This window comes from Notolabrus celidotus, chromosome 3 (assembly GCF_009762535.1).
Source record: "Notolabrus celidotus isolate fNotCel1 chromosome 3, fNotCel1.pri, whole genome shotgun sequence".
Lineage (NCBI taxonomy): Eukaryota > Metazoa > Chordata > Actinopteri > Labriformes > Labridae > Notolabrus > Notolabrus celidotus.
The window spans coordinates 29,574,350-29,596,904 of record NC_048274.1 but is presented as its reverse complement, the minus strand read 5'-3'; the positions used below and the strand labels follow the sequence as shown (position 1 = coordinate 29,596,904).

The 22,555-nt window shown below is 39.2% G+C and overlaps 1 protein-coding gene across 2 annotated transcripts in view; it reads right to left on the bottom strand.

The window, feature by feature from the left end:
- Window positions 1-11,684, bottom strand: part of luzp2 (leucine zipper protein 2) — a 281,322-nt gene extending 269,638 nt beyond the window's left edge. For both annotated transcript variants that reach the window (XM_034680633.1, XM_034680635.1), the window contains exon 1: window positions 11,454-11,684. In XM_034680633.1, the coding sequence (XP_034536524.1) occupies window positions 11,454-11,476 (23 nt within the window). In that variant the 5' untranslated portion in view covers window positions 11,477-11,684. The remainder of the gene's footprint in view (window positions 1-11,453) is intronic.
- Window positions 11,685-22,555: the final 10,871 nt, after the last annotated feature.

Genomic DNA, 22,555 nt, shown 5'->3' with positions numbered 1-22,555 from the left:
GAAAAGAAACTGCAGACAGAGAGAAAAAGCATGGGGTGCTGAAACACAAGAGGACTGTGTGAAAAAGACTCTGAGTGAATTAATGAAAACATTTAAAAAGCAACCACAGATACAACACAGTATAGGCTTTGTCAATGTGTTACAGTACTGATTGAGTGAAAGGAAAACATATAACCACCCGTTCACTATACATTATCCCATACTGGGATGATGTGCTCAAAAACTGAAGACAGTTATCATGTGAACTCTTCTAGTTTTCAGTCTGCAGATTAAAGTATGATCAGAAAGGTTTACCAAAAGTCTCTAATTTGTGTTCAATCTTGTGTTATAAACATCATGACTGTGAAATTATCTGCAGATGGTTGTGACAGTTGTTTGCAACTGATTGTATATGGATTTACCGGATTGCTTTTGAAACCTTTCAGAACTAGTAAGACATTGGAAACACTGCAATCTCTGTGTCAGATTCTAGAATCTGATGTCTGTTTTTTGCTGCTTTGCTGTCCACCCTATTACCACTGCTTTTGTTTTGAGAAGAAGAGGAATTTTTATTATTCACATTGCAGAAAGGAAGGAGTCTTTCAAATAGTGACTCTCTAGCCTTTCCCTAATAGCCATGGTCCAGCTGAGAAATCTCACAAATCTAGACTAGAAACACACATTAAATCTTCTCAAAGAATAATGCAAGTGAATTTGATGACCCATAGACTTTTCCTCTAGTACCACCAACAGGAAACACTGCGTCTCCCTCGCAGTCCTCTGTATCACTCCCGTTGTTCACACTCATTATCAGAGCTGTGAAGAGGAGTCCTGTAGAAAGCACAGCACAGGCAACAGCCCTAATGAATTTGTCCTGTTTCTGCTGAGATAAAAGAGGAATGACTGCAGGGAAAATGCTGAACAGCCACTGTGTAAGCCCTGCAGCACCACGCCAGCTCTAAATCTAAGCATTGCTCTTTTCATCACAATATAACAGTAGATCATAATCTGTCAGGGCGAGCAGAGCTGTTACACTTGACGGCACAACATGCAGATGAGTTATACACACATACAGGAGACAGGAGCAGAGACACGATGATGTAGATTGATGGTAACTAATCAATATTTTACCATTAACACAGCATCATTTCCACAAGCTCCAACTTCAGAGTCACATAGCCCATGTGGGTTACAACAGAATTTAAATTAAAATTGTATACGGTGTCATGTCACTTTAATTATGAGTGTGCAATTGTGAATACCTAATGCACCTTACTACAACTTTGTAATATACACAGCAGAATTGCTTTCACTCACAGACATCCCCTAACTCATGTGGGATCTGAAGTCTCATCATCTCGCTGAACAGATGCTCTTTTAATACCTACAGTATTACAGCATGTAGGTATAATTGAAAAATCAAAGCCTGCTGTTGTTTAAGTCTTGTATAGGCAGCTTTTGTATCAAAAGAGTCCCTTATTCTGTGCATCCTTTCAAATTATTTTTGAAGCACATACTCTGCCTTCGGGCTTCAATTCCCCCTCGTTTCCTTAATCTAATTTTTTTTTCAGTGAATCAAGTGGTCTTAAAAAAAATGTAGAATTGTCCTAACCATTTTACTGACATTAATACGACGTATAATATACTTAATCTCCATATTTTCATTTGATGAATAAAAATTAAATATTGTTTTGAAAAAGTGAAATAACCATAACACCTAGGTAAAGTGCACACGTAACAGCTAGCTTCTCAAGCTAGCATATCAGCCTGACTTGTTTTTGAGTTTCAGTATGCAACTATTCATTTCAATCATACATTTGAGCTACATCCTGCATAAAAACCAGGGGTGTTCTCAAGCAACTTATTTCTGAGTTATTTAAATGAAAAATTTTCAATTCTTTTTTGTCTGTTTTTTTTTGTATCGTATTGTCATTATTTGTTTGTCTTGAGTGTTTGTAAAAACAAATCATTTCAAATCAGCATTTTGTTTCTGTTTTTTTTAATAAAGAAAAAAAAGAAAAAAAAGAGCAATTTAAACTCTAACTGATTGGTCTAAAGCAGGGGTTCCCAAACTTTTCAGCCTGCAACCCCCAAAATTTAGGTGACAAAGACTCACGACCCCCACTGTCCCTCAAACCCTCAAAGTGATTTAATGTGGCTTCATTTAGCTGGTCTGCAGAAAATTCGCCTACCTACATGCACATGTGGCTGTGTTTCCTGTGCCTTAATGAATTAACCTGCTGCTACTGATGCTTTTGATAGTTAACTGTTCACTAACCCTAAACTTAGGGTTAATCTGGCAAAAAGAAAGGCAGAAAACTCATTACATTTTCTATTTTTAAGGTTTTATTTCAAGGTTAGCTATGTTTGTCGATATTCTTTACTATAAAGGGTAAATGTACTATTTTTAGATAACTTAAAAAAAAACATTCAGGAAGACATCTCACGACCCCCCATTTGTGTCTCGCGACCTCCCCCAGGGGATCCCGACCCCCACTTTGGGAACCACTGGTCAAAAGGTAAGAAAACACTTGAATAAATTGTGCTCAAACTTGACTTTTTTTAACACAGCTGGACACAGGACCACAGAGTGTGCTGGTAAACAATGTTAAATTGATTTGTTGAGTGTGACTAACATTAGCAGAGCTATCACCACTAGCCTTCTGTCCACCATGCAGGTTATGTCTGTGCTGGTTACGCATTTATCCAGACAAGTGATTATATGCCAGTTTAACCAGACACAGCCACATACAACTTTATATCCACTTTATAAAGCAAAATATTGCCAAACCAACAACAACAACAAAATGCCTTCTGTTATCAGCACTTGTTTAAAATCAAATAGCAGAGCATTATAGTATCACCGCAGTCACCGATGACCAAAGCTAGAGCCCCGACTGGTGGTGGGTTGCTGGCTCACAGCGGAGACACAACAACATGTGAATATGAATGGCATTTCAGTCGTTGTTTAAATTGTCAATTATACTGATTTTTAAGTCATCCAGAAATTCATAACCAAAAATATATTTTAAAAAATTACTCTAATATAAAAGTTCCATTTTTTATCCAGAGTTCATGTCCTACTTCCATCGCTTACTGGAACAGTTATGACTGTAAATAGGGGACATTACATCATACAACTGTCTGAAATGTTTTCTTCTTGCTTTAAGACAACAATATATCAAACTTGTACACAGAGTTTTATTTCATCCACTTTCTTGTTGACAGAAGTAACATTTTATCACAATATTACAACCTCATAGATACTGTACCCTCATTTTACCATCTCTCTGACAACACTGCAAACAGGAAGCACAACATTGTTAGTGAGGTTACTGTGGTGTCACTGTGAACCTGGCAGAATGAGCAGAGCCTACAGAAAATAAAACAGACTCCAGAGTATTTTAAGCCATATTATGCTACTGCCTGGCTGTCAGACATGGGTGAGCTGTGGTGGGATGGGGGGTGGGGGGAGGTGGGGGGGGGGGGTTCTGTGGTTACTTCAGACCTGTCGCTGCCACATTTTTCATCTCCTACTGTATATCACCCTCACATCTTATTTCAAGGCACACAGAAAACTGAAGTCAGCTCAGAGGAGCTGGAGCACAATCATCAAGTGTGCAATGAAATTCTCAAGTGTAAGTACAATATTGCAACACTGACCAGTTGGATTGAAGAGAAGACGAGCACAACAGAAGGAATCAGATTAGTGTCTGTTCAGAATGAATCGCAGCAGTCATTTCTAATGTGAGGAAGGATTCATGCATTTCACCAACCAAATCTTTGTTATCAAATGCTGGTGTGGAATCAAAAAATGCCTTCATTTTTCTCAGACGAGTGTCTCATATTTCATAATTCCATCTGTGCAGTCACTCTATGGGGAATCCTCTGCTGCTGAGCTGAGAACAAATGTGATTCAAATCTGACTTCGCATATCAGTACCTTTTTACTCAGGTGACAGGGATTTTCACTGGGAAAGAGTGAGAAATGGACATCCATTTTCTTACCCTGCAGCCACTCGCTCTGTAGTCGCAGAGCAGAATTCTCGACTGTACCACATAAACTCTGCAAAAGGGAAGATGCAAGGACACGAAGGAGAAGGCCATTTGTCGGCAGCAGCTCTGATGCACTTACTTCACTTTGTATTTGACGTTAATGTGTGCAATGTTGGAAGTGACACAAACTTTGAAATATAATTTCGGCTGCTGGAGAGGATGGCATGGGACCCATTAGAAAGTCAAGTTAGATTCACATCCAAACCACTTCCGAATGGGGCTTTCATCAGTTTTGCAAAAGTCTAGGGATGCATCACATTTGATTTTCTCCCATATGACAATATTTTCAAACTCATTTTGGCTGACACCTAAACTGATATAAATACAAACTAAAAACTGATACATATACACAAACATTTTTCATCGTAAAGAACATTAAATCTCGCCTGTGCTAGAGTTGACCTGTCACTCGTCTTGGGGATAGTATTTGTTTTAGAAAGAGACATAAAACAAGACAAACAACATTAGATTATGAATGATATATTCTTTTTCAAATATAGACACTCAGTGATGAAAAATAAAACAGATTTCTGTGGATTACATGTCGTCAGTCTACTGGGTAGTTAGTCTTAACATGCTGACAGGACTGACACGATGTCTAGATGTCCCTGGTGGAGCTAATATGACTAACAGCAGTGAGGAGGTTCTGTACCAGCCTGAAGATGAAGTTCTGTAGTTCATGTTATAACTCAATGATTTTTCTGTTAAGCTCCTTCACCTCTGTGTGGACGCTGCAATATTTATTAGCTTTGTTGGTTGACTGAAGTAGGGTCTGCAGAAGGTTTTCACTGGCACAGATTTTTTCATCCTTACTTTTCAGAAACTCTTGGTGCCGGTTCTTGGGATGCACAATAGAATTGGTAATGTTCAGGGAGCGTTGTTTTGCTCTTCCTTGCATCACCTGTCCTTCACTAGCATTACAAATGGCTATTTTGCTGTCTGTTTCTGACACTTCAAAATACTTCTGTCTAGCCAACATGTTGTTGACACACATAAGCTGTCATTGCAACTGTGTAATTGATTTCAGTTTATTAGCCACACACATTGGAAGAGATTTTCCAATCTGCCAACACTGACATTATGCTGATTACATCGTGCATCTCCACAAATGTCTAATTTTTTGTCATCTCGCTACCCCGTTTGATTGAACCGACAACAATCTGCAAAAAAAAATGATTGAGGCTATAGTCGTCTGATTAAGGCTCAAGTATGCCAAGAAACCCAAGTTCCTTTACAGAACAAGCCTGTCTGAGCATTCTGTTAGGAGCCTGTGTTTGGATGATGCATATTCAGCGTTGTACAGTGGTTTGACGGACAGACTAAGAAGCAGACTGCAGCTGATGCTAGATTATATGATTATTATTTTGTATTCCTCATAATGTTTGCTGTCTCCTGTCTCTTTTACAAATCTAGGATGGGTAGGTGTTTCCCCCTATTTCCCTCTCACATTTCCAGCACTCCAAATTCTGGGGGGTCAGTTTTAGAACACAGGTTTTTACCAAAAATGCACCTAACTCATTCTGGTGGTAATGGAAAAAAAAAAAGATGATAACAAATGGTCCATACTCAGCAGATCTATAACACCAAGGTCAGTGTTTGTTCATGTCTGGAGTGAATGCTGTAGATGGAGGATGTGAGGATTTGCATCCTGATTGGGACTACAGTCTCATCACGCATCAATTTTCATGAGGAAATTTGAAATGACATTTCACTTTGGCTGTCCTTGATCTGAGTTATTTATTAATTTTGTTTATTGTGGCGTTTTTGTTGTTGTTTTTCTCAGATTTCAGGAGAGTTGTTTTTGTTTGGATGTTAAGTCTTGTTTTTCTGTGTTTTCTTCTTGTTTGTTTTTTTACATTGTCTGATAATCCATAAATAAAATCAATCAGTCAAACCTCTTCTCATCCTCTCAGCACAGACAACTCAAAGGGCTACTTCAAAACTAATGTGTCTCCTCACTCTTTTGAAAACATATTTAGACTATTGGATGTTTGCCACCAAAGTGTTCTTCTAACAGAATTTTAGATGTGGAGAACAGGCGTGAAGTAGATGTCAGAAAAAGCTCTATCTTCAAGTAAACAAACAGTCTCCTTCAAATGGTGCAACAACATAAGTTCCTATTCCATACAATGGTTTTCACTTCTTTTATCCCTACAGTATGTAACATAACAATCTTATTTTATTCTACTGAATGAAATTAAACATGTCTGATAAATGGACGAGTTGCTTGACATAATATGTTTACATCCCAAAGCAAAGTAAGCTTGACCAAATCAATTAACATTTCATGCTCCGATCACTGACAATGTAAAACTTTATTATGCAACGCCTTCAACTATTAACTTTTTGTTTAATGGCTGCTTGCATGCAATTATAATTACAGTGATTACAGCAGTGATGAATCGCCGGATGGATGACCAATTCATGTAACTGAAATCTGTCAGCCACAGATAGCAGGCACAGTAACAAAGCATGCTTTACATTTACAGACATGACCCCTAGCTGCTATACAAGGCAGACACTCCGCCAGACAATCAACCCACTCAGACAAGCTAAAACCACCATTTCCTGCTTCTGTCAGACTGTGCATGCTCGCTTGTTAGTACAGTTTTCCACTTCTTCTTTTTCTTGAAAGCTGTCTTTCAAAAGGCAGGACACGTCAAAGCCATCCAACATGGCTGACCAACTTCAAAAACTAACAGAAATACATGTTTTTGACAGGCTTTTTTGAAGGCAGGCTTCTAATAGATTATGACTCACATCATGAGTCAAGAAGGCTCACAGAGACTACACATACTGAGTCGAACATCTGCACTTTTCTTTAAAGACTAGATAACCCAACGCAGAGCAACACAGGAGCAGCATCTTGGCAGGCGTCAAACTATACAAATCAAGTCCCCATAGATGCTGAAGTTTTCATCGTTCACAAAGCATTTGAAAGGAGCCAAATTATCCCCAAAGGTCTCCTCCTCTCCCGAACAAACACATCAGGTGATTAAAAGCTGTAAAACTTGTTAGTAAAATAGTTTCAACCCAAGATGTAGGGTTTGTCAGATGTTATTCAAGGAACATAAGACATTAGGACAGTCTGCGTGATGTGATGCCCAAGCATAGTTCTAGGTCTGTTTTTATCAGTTTTTCGTTTTTGTTTTTTTTAAAGGGTGGAATTCCCTCGCTGTCTATCATTCACACTGTTATTAATGTTCTAACCAAGCGACAACCTCCGGTCTAAAATGATGAGTCCAATGCGGAAATACTAAAAACTGCAGTTCATCGAGGATCCGCTTGAGGCTGGCTCCGGAAGTACCGGAAACCACATACACACCAATTCAAAAAAGCCGATCTGGTACAAAAGATGGGTGTAGTCTGGATAGCTCATTTCTCGATCACCACACACTGTACAGGGGGTGAATTTTTTTCTAACGCGTCAAATTCGAAGATTTTAAGATTACGAGTCTTCCAATGAGAGGCACAGCTGACTTGATTGACAGGCGGGAACACTGTAGCTGTTGGCTAGGAGGCTCAAAGCCCGCCTCTTTATGTCACAACCGCACGACAGCAGCAATATGGCTGCCACCAACGATTGGCCCCAAATCAGCACTTCAGAAACAGATGGGTGACATCACAGATACTACATCCATATTTTATACAGTCTATTGTTCTAACCCACAGACTATTCCTCTTCAAAATCAAACTGAACCCATCATTGATTCTGGTAAAAACCTTTCTATGCATATTTTAGGTTAAGATTGCTTCAGTGTCCGTTGTTGGCGAGTTTTTTTATCAAGAAAATATAGAGTTCCCAACTCCCAAAAATAAATAGACAGAGTGAAAACCAGGGAAAAGTAAACCAAAAAAGCTGTTTGATGTAAAAATTCAGTGCCAGTTTGATGACCTGGGAGGCTGCAGGCTGAGCTGCTGCTGCTAACTTCAGTTCAGTCGGGAACACTCTCGTCATAGATTTAACCATTTATTGCCAAATGGAAATCCAGTTATGCTTGGCACTATAGGCTCTGCCCTAGGGTTTCTCGGGTTAGCCAAGCAACCTGCTTCAGCTTTCCAGGGAGTGCATTGCAGAATCCCCACAAGGGTGAAATAGACATTTAGACCAACAGAAGGCTACGGTGGAGTAGGCAAAGTTTAACCAACAGCAGCAGAGTGTGGGCAGCAAAGGTGTTTCAGGGATTAGTGAGGGGGAAGAAGTGTTTAAATTGACCGCCTTATCGTTAGAGTGAGCTGCGATTGGTTGTGTGGATAGTAAACGGTGATTCAAACTGCAGCCTGACAGCTGACAGCAGCTGAGGCGTATGACTTCCGTGTCCTGCATGAACTAACACAAAGCTTCATTTAAAATCTCCTTGATAATTTTCGACAGCCCATGACTTTCTCGGTGACAGTGATATAGGTTTTTTGACAACAGCATTATTTAAAAACTCTGATAAACTTGATTTTAACAGGTGAAACTTGAGAGTCATATAGGCCGGTGTTGAATGTTGTAGCAATTAATTACAACAAAGTCAATTCACAAACAATGGTCTTAGATTTAGAGACTTGGGCCCATATGCACGTCCAGCCATTACAAAAATGGGACCATTAGTCTTAACATACCATTATGGAACGGCCCATTTGGCCGTAGCGTTAGCCGCATGCCCAACTGCAAATAATTGGCCAATTAATTAATTGCGCCATGAAAGCGAGGCTGGTGCAAAACGTCATATGTCTAGGGAACCTCCTGGAAAACCCCTATCCAACAAATTCAAAATGTGCATGCCTGCGCATAAACAACAATAAATATGGCAAGAGGTACCGGTGTGACTGAAATAAGATCAAGAACAATTTTTCAGCGGAAGAAATGGACATTTTATTACAAGAATATAGAATGAACAAACTGCTATCATCAGCAAGTCAATCGTCAAAGATAACAAACAAGGAGAAAGGGAAAGTTTGGCTTAAGATCTTGAACCGGGTAAATGCATGTTGTGTTTCTGAGCGCACAGTAGAAGACCTAACAAATAAAATAAACAACATGAAAGCGGCTTTGCATTACAAGCAACGCCACCAACGTGGTTCAGGTGGAGGACCACCTGTCCCCCCATTGAAGGATGAGGACTTGTTAATGGAGTTTTTTTGGGGGAGGATTCACTTCACGGTATTGCTGGTAGGTTACTTAAGAATTATGTTGCGTCTCCTAAATCTAAATTTGCTGTATATTTCAACATTGTCATACTTTTCCAAAAGATTTGTTTGATCCCTAAATAGCCGTTGTCTTTGCATATTTCGTCTTAAATGGTAACGCATAAGCATGATGTCCTCCATCCTTTAAACAGCCTAACAGGTGCAGTAATCCTGCCGCTAGCACCTGTCATGGTGGGGTCTACAGCCATTAAATGTAATGCTTCGTTGGGGCGTTAACCTGGCTCATGCATGGTCCCTGGTCGTTTAATGTATAGTTTTCAAAAACTAGCTACAGCCCTTCCAATCCTGTAATTCTCTAAATGGGCCCATCTGGGAGGCTAATAAAGTTTGAGTCACTCCTGCTGAAGGATGGCACTAAAGAACTTAAAAAAACATTATGACCAATGTGTGCTGGGTAAAGCATATCTCCTATTCTGTCTGAATAAGGATTTTGCTCATTGTAAATGTGAGTGGAAATAGTTTTAGAAGTTTTAATGCTGTTCAAATATTACTGCCATTTTTCAGTGGGAAAATCTGACTGGCCACTCAGCTTTAGATCAGTCAGCCAGCTCGCAGAACTGGATTGTTGTGTGAATACAGAATAAGAAGAGTTGATATCTGGCATCTAGTCTGACGTTGTCACTACAGCCACAAGTAAACACCAAGCTCAGCACAGCCTAGACTGGGAAGTGATAATGATAAACAAACCACGTCCAGCTATTTCTGGGAAAATACTACTATCTAGTGAAAAGAGATGGATCAATCTAAGGCCTGAAATCCACCAGATATGCAGCAAGCGGACTCAAACACCCTAGCTTTGCAATAGATATCTTAAGCATATCAAAAATCACCACAATCCTCCGCTTAGCAAGCACAGAGCCTCTTCATGTGAAATGTAATGTAGTGTTGATAAGCAGCAGATGACCATCAGTACATGGGTATGAGCTTTAGGTTGACAAAAAAAGTGCAGCAGAGCGAAGCAGCAGGGTGAGAACAGGAGCTCAGAAGCATAGATGTAATTATGATATGATGAGCAGTGAAGCTAGCTGTCTCTGAAATACATCGTTGAAAGTTTCTCAATACTATGTAGCTGAAGTGTGAGGAGAAAATGGGATTTGCAATGTATGCAACAACAAGGAAATACTATACAGAATTCATTGTGTATGGATTCAACTCAGGGGAAACATGCTTACTTCCATACGTTTAGCAGAGATTAATGGCCATCTTTCATCACATAGGCAATATACTGTACACCAGGGGTTCCCAAACTTTTCACTCCGCGACCCCCAAAATTTAGGTGCCAAAGACTTGCGATCCCGACTGTCCCTCAAAGTGATTTAAGGTGGTTTCTTTTAGCTGGTCTGCAGAAAATCTGCAGAAAAACCTATATGAGCATGTGGCTGTGTTTCCTGTGCTGTAATGAATTAACCTACTGCTACTGATGCTTTTGATAAGTGACTGTTCACTAACCCTAAACTTAGGAGTCATCTGGCAACAAATAAATGCAGAAAACTCATTACATTTTCTATTTTCAAGGTTTTATTTCAAGCTTTGCTACTGTTTGTCGATATTTTTTACTATAAATGAGTAAAATGTAATATTTAGATAACTTTTGTTATTCAACTTTTCTTATTGCATTTTTTCAGTATTTCTTTGTTGACCACAGGTTAACAATTATATATATAAGTAATACAAAACCAACAAAATGGAAGAAAAAATAAATAAATAAATACAAAAAATAAAATAACAAAATAATAATAATCATAATACTAATAATAATAATAATAATAATAATAATAATAATAACAATAATAATAATATAGAAATAATAAAAATTAACAGTACAAAGAAAAAGGAAGATAAACATAAGTAAACAAGATATGTATAATATATTAATAATAATACATATTTTTTAGATAACTTGAATTACAAACACTGGAAGAAATCTCACGACCACCCATTTGTATCTCACGACCCTACTGGGGGTCCCGACCCACACTTTGGGAACCCTTGCTGTACACCAATCACGTATCACAACGCTATCATACAAGCAACTAGAAAAGTGAGGCCAAGAGAAATAAATTATTCCTTACAAATGTCAACAAATACACCCTACATAATGACTAAAACTTTGCAGCCACCTCAATGCAAGAGGCAAACAAGCAAGAAGTTCAGTTGAACACACAGCCAAGAATTACACACAGAGGCCACGAGGTAGCAATTAACAAAACACAGCACACTTACCTTTGTGCAGCAAGGCAGAGCATCCAAGGAAAACCCCATCTGTGTTTTCTTTTAGGCTTCAAAGTACTTCAAAAGTTTCTGTAAACCACAGTTGTGGCACGGTGAAAGTCGCAAGCACATTAATCCGTCACTCTGACACCGAAATGAATCGTGTTGGATGTACAATTCAAAAGCCACAGGTGTTTTCCGCAGGTTGTTCAAACAGGCTGTGACGCAGCAGGGGAAAAAAATGTGAAAGTGGGCGGAGCTTGTAACGTGTGAACAGATTAGCCTGGGCTTTCACATTATGGCAGAAAATTGAAATAGAAGTCCTTCTGCAGGTGCAATGCAATTCTTCCAATTGAGTTCATATTTCTGTGGGGCACCCAGAGACCTACCTGAAAGTGAACAATGGAATTTAACTATTCCAATATTGTTCGGCTATTATTATTATTCTATCTTCTTTTTTATTATTTTACTTTATTTTATTCCTCTGGTATTTATTTTATTTCATTTATATAATTGATTTATTTGATTAAAATTTAATTGATATTATTCTTATTTTTAAGTATTTCATATCACATTCCTCTATCTTGTTTTAGTCTCATATTATTTTATCTATTGCTGTTGTTTTCTGTTGTGCTCTATGCTTGAATGTATGAAAGGTGCTATACAGTGGATATCAAAAGTCTACCCACCCCTGTTAAAGCTGGGGTTGGTAGTCAGATTTAGATACACTTTTTGTTATACTGGTTAAAATGATCTTTATGTCCCAACAGCAATCAATACATAATGTGTTCCTAAAAAAGAGCAAAAAAAAAAAAGCTGCTATCTACAGCCAGAGTAAACCTGGGAAAACACCAACCAATCACCGTTTTTGGGTCCTAAAATTTTAAACCAATCAAATCCTATCCTATTGTAGCGTCCCTCTGGACGCTGTAGGGATGACGAGCCGATTCGTGAACACGTTGATCTTTACTAAGCGGTCACTGTCGGCCGTGACCACGCCGACTAACAAAGTAACAATCAATGTTTGAATGAATGAAGAACTTCTCCTCTTGTCTCTCCTCTCTCCCGCTCACACACTCTACAACTCTCCTGATGCCTTCACTGACTGTCAACACTGTAGGAATTAAGAACATCTACACTGAACACGTTTAACAAACAGTAGAGCTGTTACAGTATTATAAGTATTATAACTTTTCTCCTGATATCATGTCACCAGCACAACTGGATAATGCTAGCATGACAGTTGTGAGTTCTAACAATAGCCATGTTTGTTTGTGTTTTTCACTTTCACTATGATAATGTTTTGGGGAGGACCGGTTTTGAATCAGTCACGTCATATGGTCATGAGTCAGCGGCACTCGTGCATGGGAGCAGGGGCGTCGTTTTGGAGGAGCTCCGAGGGGAAAGGGGGGAGGGGTTAGACGGAGTCCTGAAGACATGCTACATTCAAATTCATGTTGTTTTCCGAGACTACCAACCCCAGCTTTAAAATGCCAGGTTTTGTGATGTAAAAAAAATGAGACCATTAGAAAGATGAAGATGAAGAGGAATTTCACCTTTCAACATGACAACGAACCATCCATTCATCCATCCATCCGCCCCGATCCGTCTGTCAATCTCACGCTCCCTCTTCCCCTCACTCGTGAACAAGACCCCAAGATACTTAAACTCCTCTGCCTGGGGCAAAGACTCCCCTCTGACCCGGAGAGGGCAAGCCACCCTTTTCCAACTCAGCACCATGGCCTCAGACTTAGAGGTGCTGATCCTCATCCCCGCTGCTTCACACTGCAAACTGTCCCAGTGCGAGCTGGAGGTCACGGTTCAATGAAGCCAATAGGACGTCATCATCTGCAAAGAGCAGAGATGGAATCCTAAGGCCACCAAACTGGACACCCAAAGTTATGAACAGAACTGGTGACAAAGGGCAGCCCTGGCGGAGTCCAACCGCAACTCTGAACGAATTCAACCTACTGCCAGCAATGCGAACCAAACTCTGGCTCCGACAATACAGAGACTGAATGGCCCGTAGCAACAGGCCATCCACTCCATATTCCCAGAGCCCCCCCCCCAAAGGAAACCTCGGGGGACACGGTCGTAAGCCTTCTCCAAGTCCACAAAGCACATGTGGACTGGTTGGGCAAACTCCCATGCCCCCTCCAGCACCCTCCCGAGGGTGTAGAGCTGGTCCAGTGTTCCACGGCCAGGACGAAAACTATATTGCTCCTCCTGCATCCGAGGTTCAACCAACAGCCGGACTCTCCTTTCCAGCATCCTAGAGTAGACTTTTCCAGGGAGGCTGAGGAGTGTGATCCCCCTATAGTTGGAACACACCCTCTGGTCCCCCTTCTTGAAAAGGGGAACCACCACGCCCGTCTGCCTCTCCAGAGGCACAGTCCCCAATGTCCATGCAACATTGCAGAGGTGTGTCAACCAGGACAGCCCTACAACATCCAGAGCCTTGAGGAACTCGGGGCGGATCTCATCCACCCCCGGGGCCAAAACAAACCAAAGCATACATCCAAATCAACAAAAGCATGGCTTCACCAGAAGAAGGTTAAAGTTTTGAAATGGCACAGCCAGAGTCCAGACCTGAATCCAGTTGAATATCTGTGGGGTGGTCTGAAGAGGGCTTTGCAAAGGAGATGCCCTCACTATCTGATGGATTTGGAGCTTTTTTGTAAAGAAGAATGGGCAAAAATCGCCACGTCAAGATGTGCCAAGCTAATAGACTCCTACAAAAAAAACGTGTGCTGTAATAAAATCAAAAGATGCTTCAAACAATTATTAGTTAAAGGGTGTGTACACTTACGCAACCACATTATTTTAGTTTTTTATTTATTATTCGTCCCCCTAAAAGATTAAAACAAAAAATTCAATTGAATTGTTCATGTTATAGGTCACATTAAAGGGGGAAAAAGTTCTGACATGATTTATCTTGGTCTCAATTTTTTACATCACAAAACCTGGCATTTTAACAGGGGTGTGTAGACTTTTGCTATCCACTGTATGAATAAAAATGAGTAGAGTTCAGTAGTAGTAGTAATACTAGAGTTTCTGAGTTTTCTTTTTTTTAGTCTAGAGTAGTGGCATTTCATATAAGAAATGTCATAGTTTAAATAAAAAAAATCGAAGGTGTGTAACATAATGTTTGTTGTTACTAGATTTTATCTTGCATTTCAGGTCTTCTCTCTTAAACCTTTGAATAAACAAGACACACATTTCAAATATCTTATGAAGTCACATTGAATATCTGAAAGTCTGACCTAAAAGTTCATGGTAGCAGTCAGTAATTTGAAGTTGGACATTGGTAGGAGTAACATCCAAAGAAATGTGAAAGAATAAAAAAACCTTGAGAGACCCAGGACATTAATATAACGTTAAAAGGATGTGCAACAGTATTTTGCTTTTTGATATTGCTATTCGATACTGTACTTTGGATTTGTTGCTGTACTTATTCTTAAACAGAAAGAGAACATTTTAAGGTAAAACGTGCACACTTCAACCCACATTAAATCTATTCTTCTTTAAGACATGTTTTTTTTTAGATAACACTTAATGAATAAAGCACAAAGAGGACAGAACAAATTAAAATTATAAGCCTGTACCCATACATACTTGAGCAAAAATTTTAATTTCCATTGACTGACCTTTTCAACTCTGAGGCAGCTACTTCCAAAAGGAACTGTGAATAGTTTCTTTAATAGCTAGTGACAGCTGACAAAGACTGCCTTTAATCCTCACAAAATCCAGCATGGTGGGTTATATGAATCTTAGCTTGAGATCCTTCATTATGTAGACATAATGGCATTTTCAAAAGGGCACTACAAGTCTGCAAATTTTGAGACATCTTATGTAGTGGTGTAGAGTAGTCAAAAATATGGGAATTCACCAAAGACAGTTCAGGGCTATGGAAGAGCCAGTTAAGCACTACTTGAATGTTTATAATTGAGTATGTATGGATATGATATATGTGATCTCCCGAGCCAGAGATGGTGTCAGATAGAAGAAAATAAATAATTCAATAACTCAGGCTTTCTAGTCTTCATAACATCACCTGCACATTACTGAATCTGTGAGACTACTAAATATGATACATTGTTATATACTGTTAACATTTTGATAATATTGTAGATGTTATCATTTGATCAATGCTTTTGCACATCTCTAAATAATGCAATACAGCAAAACGTATTGTTTCTAATATAGAGCAGAGACCAATGATGGTTATCAGAAATAACTAAATATAGAGCACAAAATACTGTGTTTGAGTACAAATTATTCATTCAGAAGCACATGTTGTTGAGTTATCTCAACAGTTATTCAGTGTGCTGTCATTAACACAACCTGCAATGGCCCGATATCATTCAAGTTTATGGGGGAATTATCAGTGGATTCAGTGGTGTGAAGGCGGTTAAGATGTTCTAATTCACAACTGTCTGTTGTTTGGTCAACACAAGATTTTGACCATATTTGAGGTATTTTACGTTGTTATTGTTCTACTTAGAGCATAACATCAAAGCCGTAATGAATCAGTTTGAGATGTAAATTTCAGCCTGAAAGAAATGACATTTGCCTGCCTTCTGGTGAACTGGTTTAATCCACTGGAATGTGTAATTTCATTACATGAAACACAGATATAGGCTTAAAACTGAAACATGGCTTTGAAGGTGGATGGAAGAGCTTGAAATGTGGTAAGAAAGCCAATACAGGCTGCGTAATCCTGAGTATGGTTTAAGTTAATATTCTTATGGTGTTTCTTCCCCCCGGGGAGTTCAATCAAGCTTGAGGGCTTTTCCAAATTGAGTTCCCACTAACACCTTCTTTTTAATCATACTTGGGGAACCATTTGATCTGTACAGTACTTATGTAAGCTAAGTTGTGACTAGAAGCTGATGGTTGACGTATACTTTGCACTTATTCGTGTTGTTTCAGTTAACCCCTGTGTATGTGTCCACGGAATCAAGTCCCCCCCTTCTGCAGTCTCAGATTACTCTTCAATAACGTTTAACATAAATACTGAGAGGAGGGTGTAATGGGATGGGTTTCATTACTAAGCACTTATCCTTTTCATTAGAGCACAAGTACCTTGTCAAAAGAGGTCAAAGTTGGGCATTGATCTTGATGAAAACTGTGTGTTTGTTGACTCCATCACCCCCAACAAATACCCAAAGTTGACTTTTGTGCACTTTACACAGCATCACCTGATGACTACACCAAACCAAAACTCTGATTTGGAAGTCGACCTCAAGAGATTATGCAGAAGAGTCACAAAGTACTCTATTTATGTGCTGGGCCACGAATCGAGCTGCTGTTTAGGGTGATTTGGGGGTGAGAACAAGCTGACATTCACAGCACAGCTATTGGGGTTTTTGTCAAGATTTGGCCTGTGATCCCCTCATAGACTTGATCCAATTACTATGGTTGCTTGGAAATAAATGATCTCAATGGAAACACAGGAGTCAGTCACTTTCCGTAAGACCCTTGTACTGTTATCGTCACAATGGCTTCTTTATTAGTCATTTTGCCCTGGGGTTGCCCTCTGTGAGTTCCCGCCAATCCTCCGCTCTCTAAATATATCCCCTGAATGTATCAGCCCCTCTCCCCAGTCATTTGCTTGATCGTCTAAAGTACTACCCAGTTTTAGCTTTCCAGCCTTCATCCTTCTATCTTTCCTGCCCCCTTGCTTGCTCAGTTCGCCCTCACTGACTGATTGCCTGTTGCCAAACTCTGCTTTGAACTCTCACCAAGTAAATGATTGATTGCTTTCAACTGCTCTGCCTCTGAGTCCTGCTTGTGAGTCCACATCTCTGTGCTCAGAACTGCAACACTCTCCAGTTTCTGCCTGTAGCTATCTCATACAAACAATTGCTGCTGTAGCCTTCTCCCTGTCTTCTCCCTTTAAATAACACCCGGTTCATTTTTTGTTCCATTTTACACTATTCATTATACATCACGGTTCCATTCCTTTGTTGTCATCCTGCTCCTCTTCTCTCTGACTCTCACTTTTCTTCCCTGCAGTCGCTCATCTCCCATTCCAGACAGGGCAGTGTCGGGTGATGTCAGGATAGGAAGGGACTGCTTCTGCTCCATAGCACAAGACGAGACAAAAAAAACCACACAATGCACATCTCAGAGTGCTGAGCATGTTGACTGGGCTTACACAGAGCTGAGGCACAGAGTCTTACAAATATTCCTGCCAAGCGGTTGAGGCATTGTTTCCCTCATTTTCAGCTTTGCAAACAGCCCAGCGAAATCAAATCTGTGTCGAACTGAGAGTGGACAAGATGTCTGCAAACATATTCTGGGGGAAATATCTCACTTCTCATGGATTACTTGGATCTCTTACATCTCATTGAATATTGATTTGATATCCTTGTTGACCTCAGCAATCTGGGGAAGCAAATCCAATGTGACATAAGTGGGAGCAGAGAGTATCATTGCCAGAAAATTAAAAAGAAACTGTGAGCCAATATAACGATATCCTAATTTCTCCAACCGTGGAGAAGTGCTGGAAACCCAGGCAGTATTGTTTCCAGAAAAATCTCATCATAGGATTGCCCCTCTCACTTAACTCAGCAGACTGAGCTCCACTCAACAGATATGAGTAATTTGTTGTATCTTTGGGATTTCGCAGACCAACTGTTTTTTCTTCTGCCTCTCTGACCAAGCAAACATGCGTGTTAATGCAAAATGAAAACGGATATTTGATATTATGACATAATTTCCAGGCCGATGCAACTCATTCCCAACTCCCTTTGATTAAAGAGTGACTTAATGTGATCTGAAAAGCTTGTCTTTTCTGATCTCAAGTGGCTTAGCTATACTGTGGCATTGCTGCTGGTTGATGTTACAGGCTCATCACACTGTTTTTTTACTGTTTCACAAAATTAATGCCTTTTGGATTTATAGTTCAAACATTCATAATGTTTTTTGAATATATATATAATGCTAAGACTGCAGGGATGGCAGTGTGAGCTATCCATCTGTCCATCATCAGTCCAAAATCCACAGTGATACATCTCAAAAATTAACATCACAGACTCGGTACAAAAAATGTGCATAAATAATTTAGCTGATTCCTCTTCTATTCTTTAAGCGCCACTCATCCAACTCCATGTCCCATAAAACCTGGATTAACAGATTTTATTTTGGCAAGTTGGGGGCCAAAGAAAACACTGACATATTACTGACATATACAGTTGTTGAGTTGAGTGTGGTATCAAACACTTTGCTACTTGATAACCAGCAGACAAGGGGTTAAATTATCTTTTATAATCTTTCCTTTAGAGGCTTGTTTTCAGCCGCCTGATAAATTGAGTTCAATGTTTACTCACTATATGTACATGAGATACTTTAACAGCTAGTTAAGTTAATCTGTTAATTACTTTGGGATTGAAAACTCCCTCTAACTCGATGGATCCTGTGCCCCTCTCTTAAAAATGACCAGGCATACTTTTTCATAATATCTGTATGTTTATACAAATATAGTATGTTCTTACCTCAATTGGTAAAAAAAATGAGATCCCAGATTCAGTCATATACATCCAGATGGTTGAGCATCTTCATCTTACTTTTTATAAACCAAGCATGGTCAGTTCATTGTGAGATACCATGGTGCACAAATATGGAACGCTAAAACACGTTAGGTTCTCGTTATTTTTTAGAGATTTTAAAAAGGACAGGACACTATATCTAATTTGTGAATATTAATTTATTTGTATGTTTTTCTTCTTTCTTTTCTTTCTCCTTTAAGTTTTTCCTTTTGTTAACTTGTTCTTGGATTTTTACAGTTTCAATACATCCTAAGTAATTTGATTGATTATTTGAGTTATTTGTGTGTTTTTGTCACTGTTCTGTGTTTTGATTGTATTTTCCTTCATAAGAAAGATGGGGTCCCCTTGAATAAGTCTATTGGCTTCTTTATCTCTCCTGACACTCCTTTTATAGTTTTTATAATCACATTGCCTTCAGTCTTTTAAATTAATGAATTAATGAATTAAAATGTTATAAAGGCTTTTTGATCTAGTTATTATGAAAATAAATGTTTTTCAGCCCAAGGACACCTTAAAACCATCACCAAATTGTAGTGTCATTGGAGAATCAGCCATACTCTAACTTAGAGTTCCCACAACAACCCAAATGCAGTCAAAAAGCCAAAACGCATGTATCCATCTCTATTACAGCTTATTAGACTCTCTTTTCACAGACAGGTGCAAGTTCTTTGTCCATCGTCACTCTGTTTTCTTTTGTCAAAAGCACTGCTGCCCACAGGAAGCTTTTGATCAAACTCACAGCCCAAAAAACACCCCAGCACTTACTGAGAAAAAGTACCAAAGATGGTTTGGGTAGCAGTCATGTGCATAACAATGTGTGACTTGAGAACACGCAATTCTGACACGCTGAATCAGTATGATGTGGTATAATGGCCACTGCACAGTCCATAAATTGTTTTATTTCAGTAACAACTCTATCAAATCGGCTAACTGGGCAAAGCCAGAGAACCCTTAATGTGACCATTTTACTTTTTAGACAGCGACATGCAAACCTTCACATTCTGCCCCTTTCAAGCCTGATTAATGCACTTGCTCACATTTAAGCCTTGACCAACAAACTGATAGTTCAATCCACTATCAGACCGTTCTATGGCTCACAAAGCTGACAATAATAACATTAGCTGTGTCCTTAAAAGACACTGACTGATGTTTTTATGTTATTTTAATCACGTTAATCTGAACTGCTCCCCAGAAAGTAGGTAATGCAACACTGATAATATTACTGATAATAACTGCTTGTTAGGTTCAGATTTAATTTAATATTTGACTGATCGCTGTTAATGCTTGAACCGATGGGCTTCTGCTTCTTCCATACAGCTTTCTTTTTCATCAGCTTCTAGACTTGACTGATCTGAGCTTGTGCAGCGCCTTATTTCCCCAGACAGAACTCTGTAATTGGCTATGACTCATTGCATAACACAACGTTGATCATGTTGTTGCATTGTAAGTGTTGCAATACTGTTTAGATTGTTATCTTGATGAAAACACACATAATTTTAAGCATTTCATAATACAGTGCACCAAAACTGAGATAAGTACGTGGACTGGTGGAGAGGAAGAGGAGGATGAAATCCAGCAGTAGAATGGACCATTTTGTTCTCTTAAATTGGGTAAAATACAAACGTGATGTCCTATTCTGTCAACGGCTATAGTTAAGTGCTGCCATGCAACCCTTTATATTCCTTCCTCCATGTCTTCCACAACATTTATTCAACATTCATATTGCACAAAACTGTATCTCAGAACACAAGGCCTAAGCTAAATATAGAGCTTGTTTGAGAAAAAGGAGAATGACAGTATTCTGTACTGCAGCTGTGAGCTATCATCATTACTGCAGGGAACCCGTTTTACAGTAGAGCCGATCAATGACAACAGAGGAGAAATTCTGCAGCTCTGTGAACACTCGCCTCTCCTGAGCTTTAAGGGTAGTCATATATGATATAATCCATTGTAATTCTTGAACCAAATTCTCCAATGAAATCTGGCGATTGATCTTTTCTTCTACAAACTATAAACGTATAAAGGAATCTTTGGGATTTTGTAGTCTAGAAGGAAGTACTACTGAGAAAATTCAGGGTTAGCCGAGGGGAAATCTGAAGTTTTAGAGACTGTCAAACAGAATAAGTAAATGGTAGAAATACTGCATGACTACAAAGCTCCTGAAGTTCCAAAAAAGTATGTTTTTTTATACGGCACAAGATATTAACTTACGTGCACAAGATAATAACTTGTGTGCACAATACAATTATCATGTGGGAACAAGTTAGAGTCTTGTGCATTAAAAGGAAAGTTTTATTGTCTTATGGAAAACACATGCACTTTCTAATCTGACGCCAGCAACATATTTAAAAAAAGGTTGGGACAAATTGAACATATTCACTCTGTAAACAGAAAGGGAACCAAGGAGACCAGCGTCTGGAGTTCTGAAAATGAAATGTCGTCCCATTCTTGCCTGATTCAAGATTTCAACTGCACAACAGTACAGGGTCTTCGTTGTAGTACTTTTCATTTCATGATATGCCAAATGTTTTCAGTTGATGGAAAGTCAGGACTAAAGCAGGCCAGTTTAACACCTCAACTCTTCCACTGTGGAGCTATACTGCTGTAATACGGGCAGAATGTGGTTTGGCGTTGACTTGCTGAACATGCAACATCCTTCTTAATTGATATATTATGGTTTACTCTGCCTTCAAAGTCCACAATTTGGAAAATGTCTTCGACTTTTAGACTAGCACGTTCTTGAACAGTCAAATATACACCCTGAACATTCAAAAGTAGTATACAGTATATTTTTGCATTTAAAACGTCTAAAACAATTTCCTAAAGCTTCTGGGCAGTAATGTGTTTGCAGTATATATGCATAAGGTTAGGGCTCTTGCTGAGGACTATTTTCATCTGTGGATGAATACATCATTTGTGCTCTAATGAGTTTTAACAACAGCATTATGGTACATCTAGAATTGAGTACAAATAAACTACTGGACTAATGCTTCATCCGAAAAGTGACATAACAACCAGTTCCAAAGTTTTGCAAAGTGTTGTAATTGAGATCTTTAGCAAGTAAGCAAAGTCTATTAAATGTTGTTTTTGGTCTTATCATGAGATTCGTTGATGATAAGGAAAATATTGAATCCTCACCATTTAAACTGAACTAAACTGTCACTGCCTCGGGATGTGTGTCAAAGTTCAGTCCCTTCCAATTGTTCATATCTGCCTCTCACTCGTACAGTACATGCCGTATTACACATAATAGAATCAGCTCAAACTATATGCCTCCACAGTTTACCGCCTCTCATGACACAAACTGAGGGTATCACAAGACCTAGCTGCCCTTGTTACTTCTCTGCAGGCTGCGCAGTCCAGGCCAGCATGAGGAGCACCAGCACCCTGAGGACACTACAACAGCAATTACACTTAACTTTTGGCATTTGAGTGACAAGGAAACTGATTCAAAAATAACCTGTAGCACAGAGTAGTGTTAAGTGCTAAAATCTTTGCCTGAGGGGGCTATCAGGGAGCAGGGTCAACACAACAAGCAAGTTGAGTTACTGTTTCAAAGAG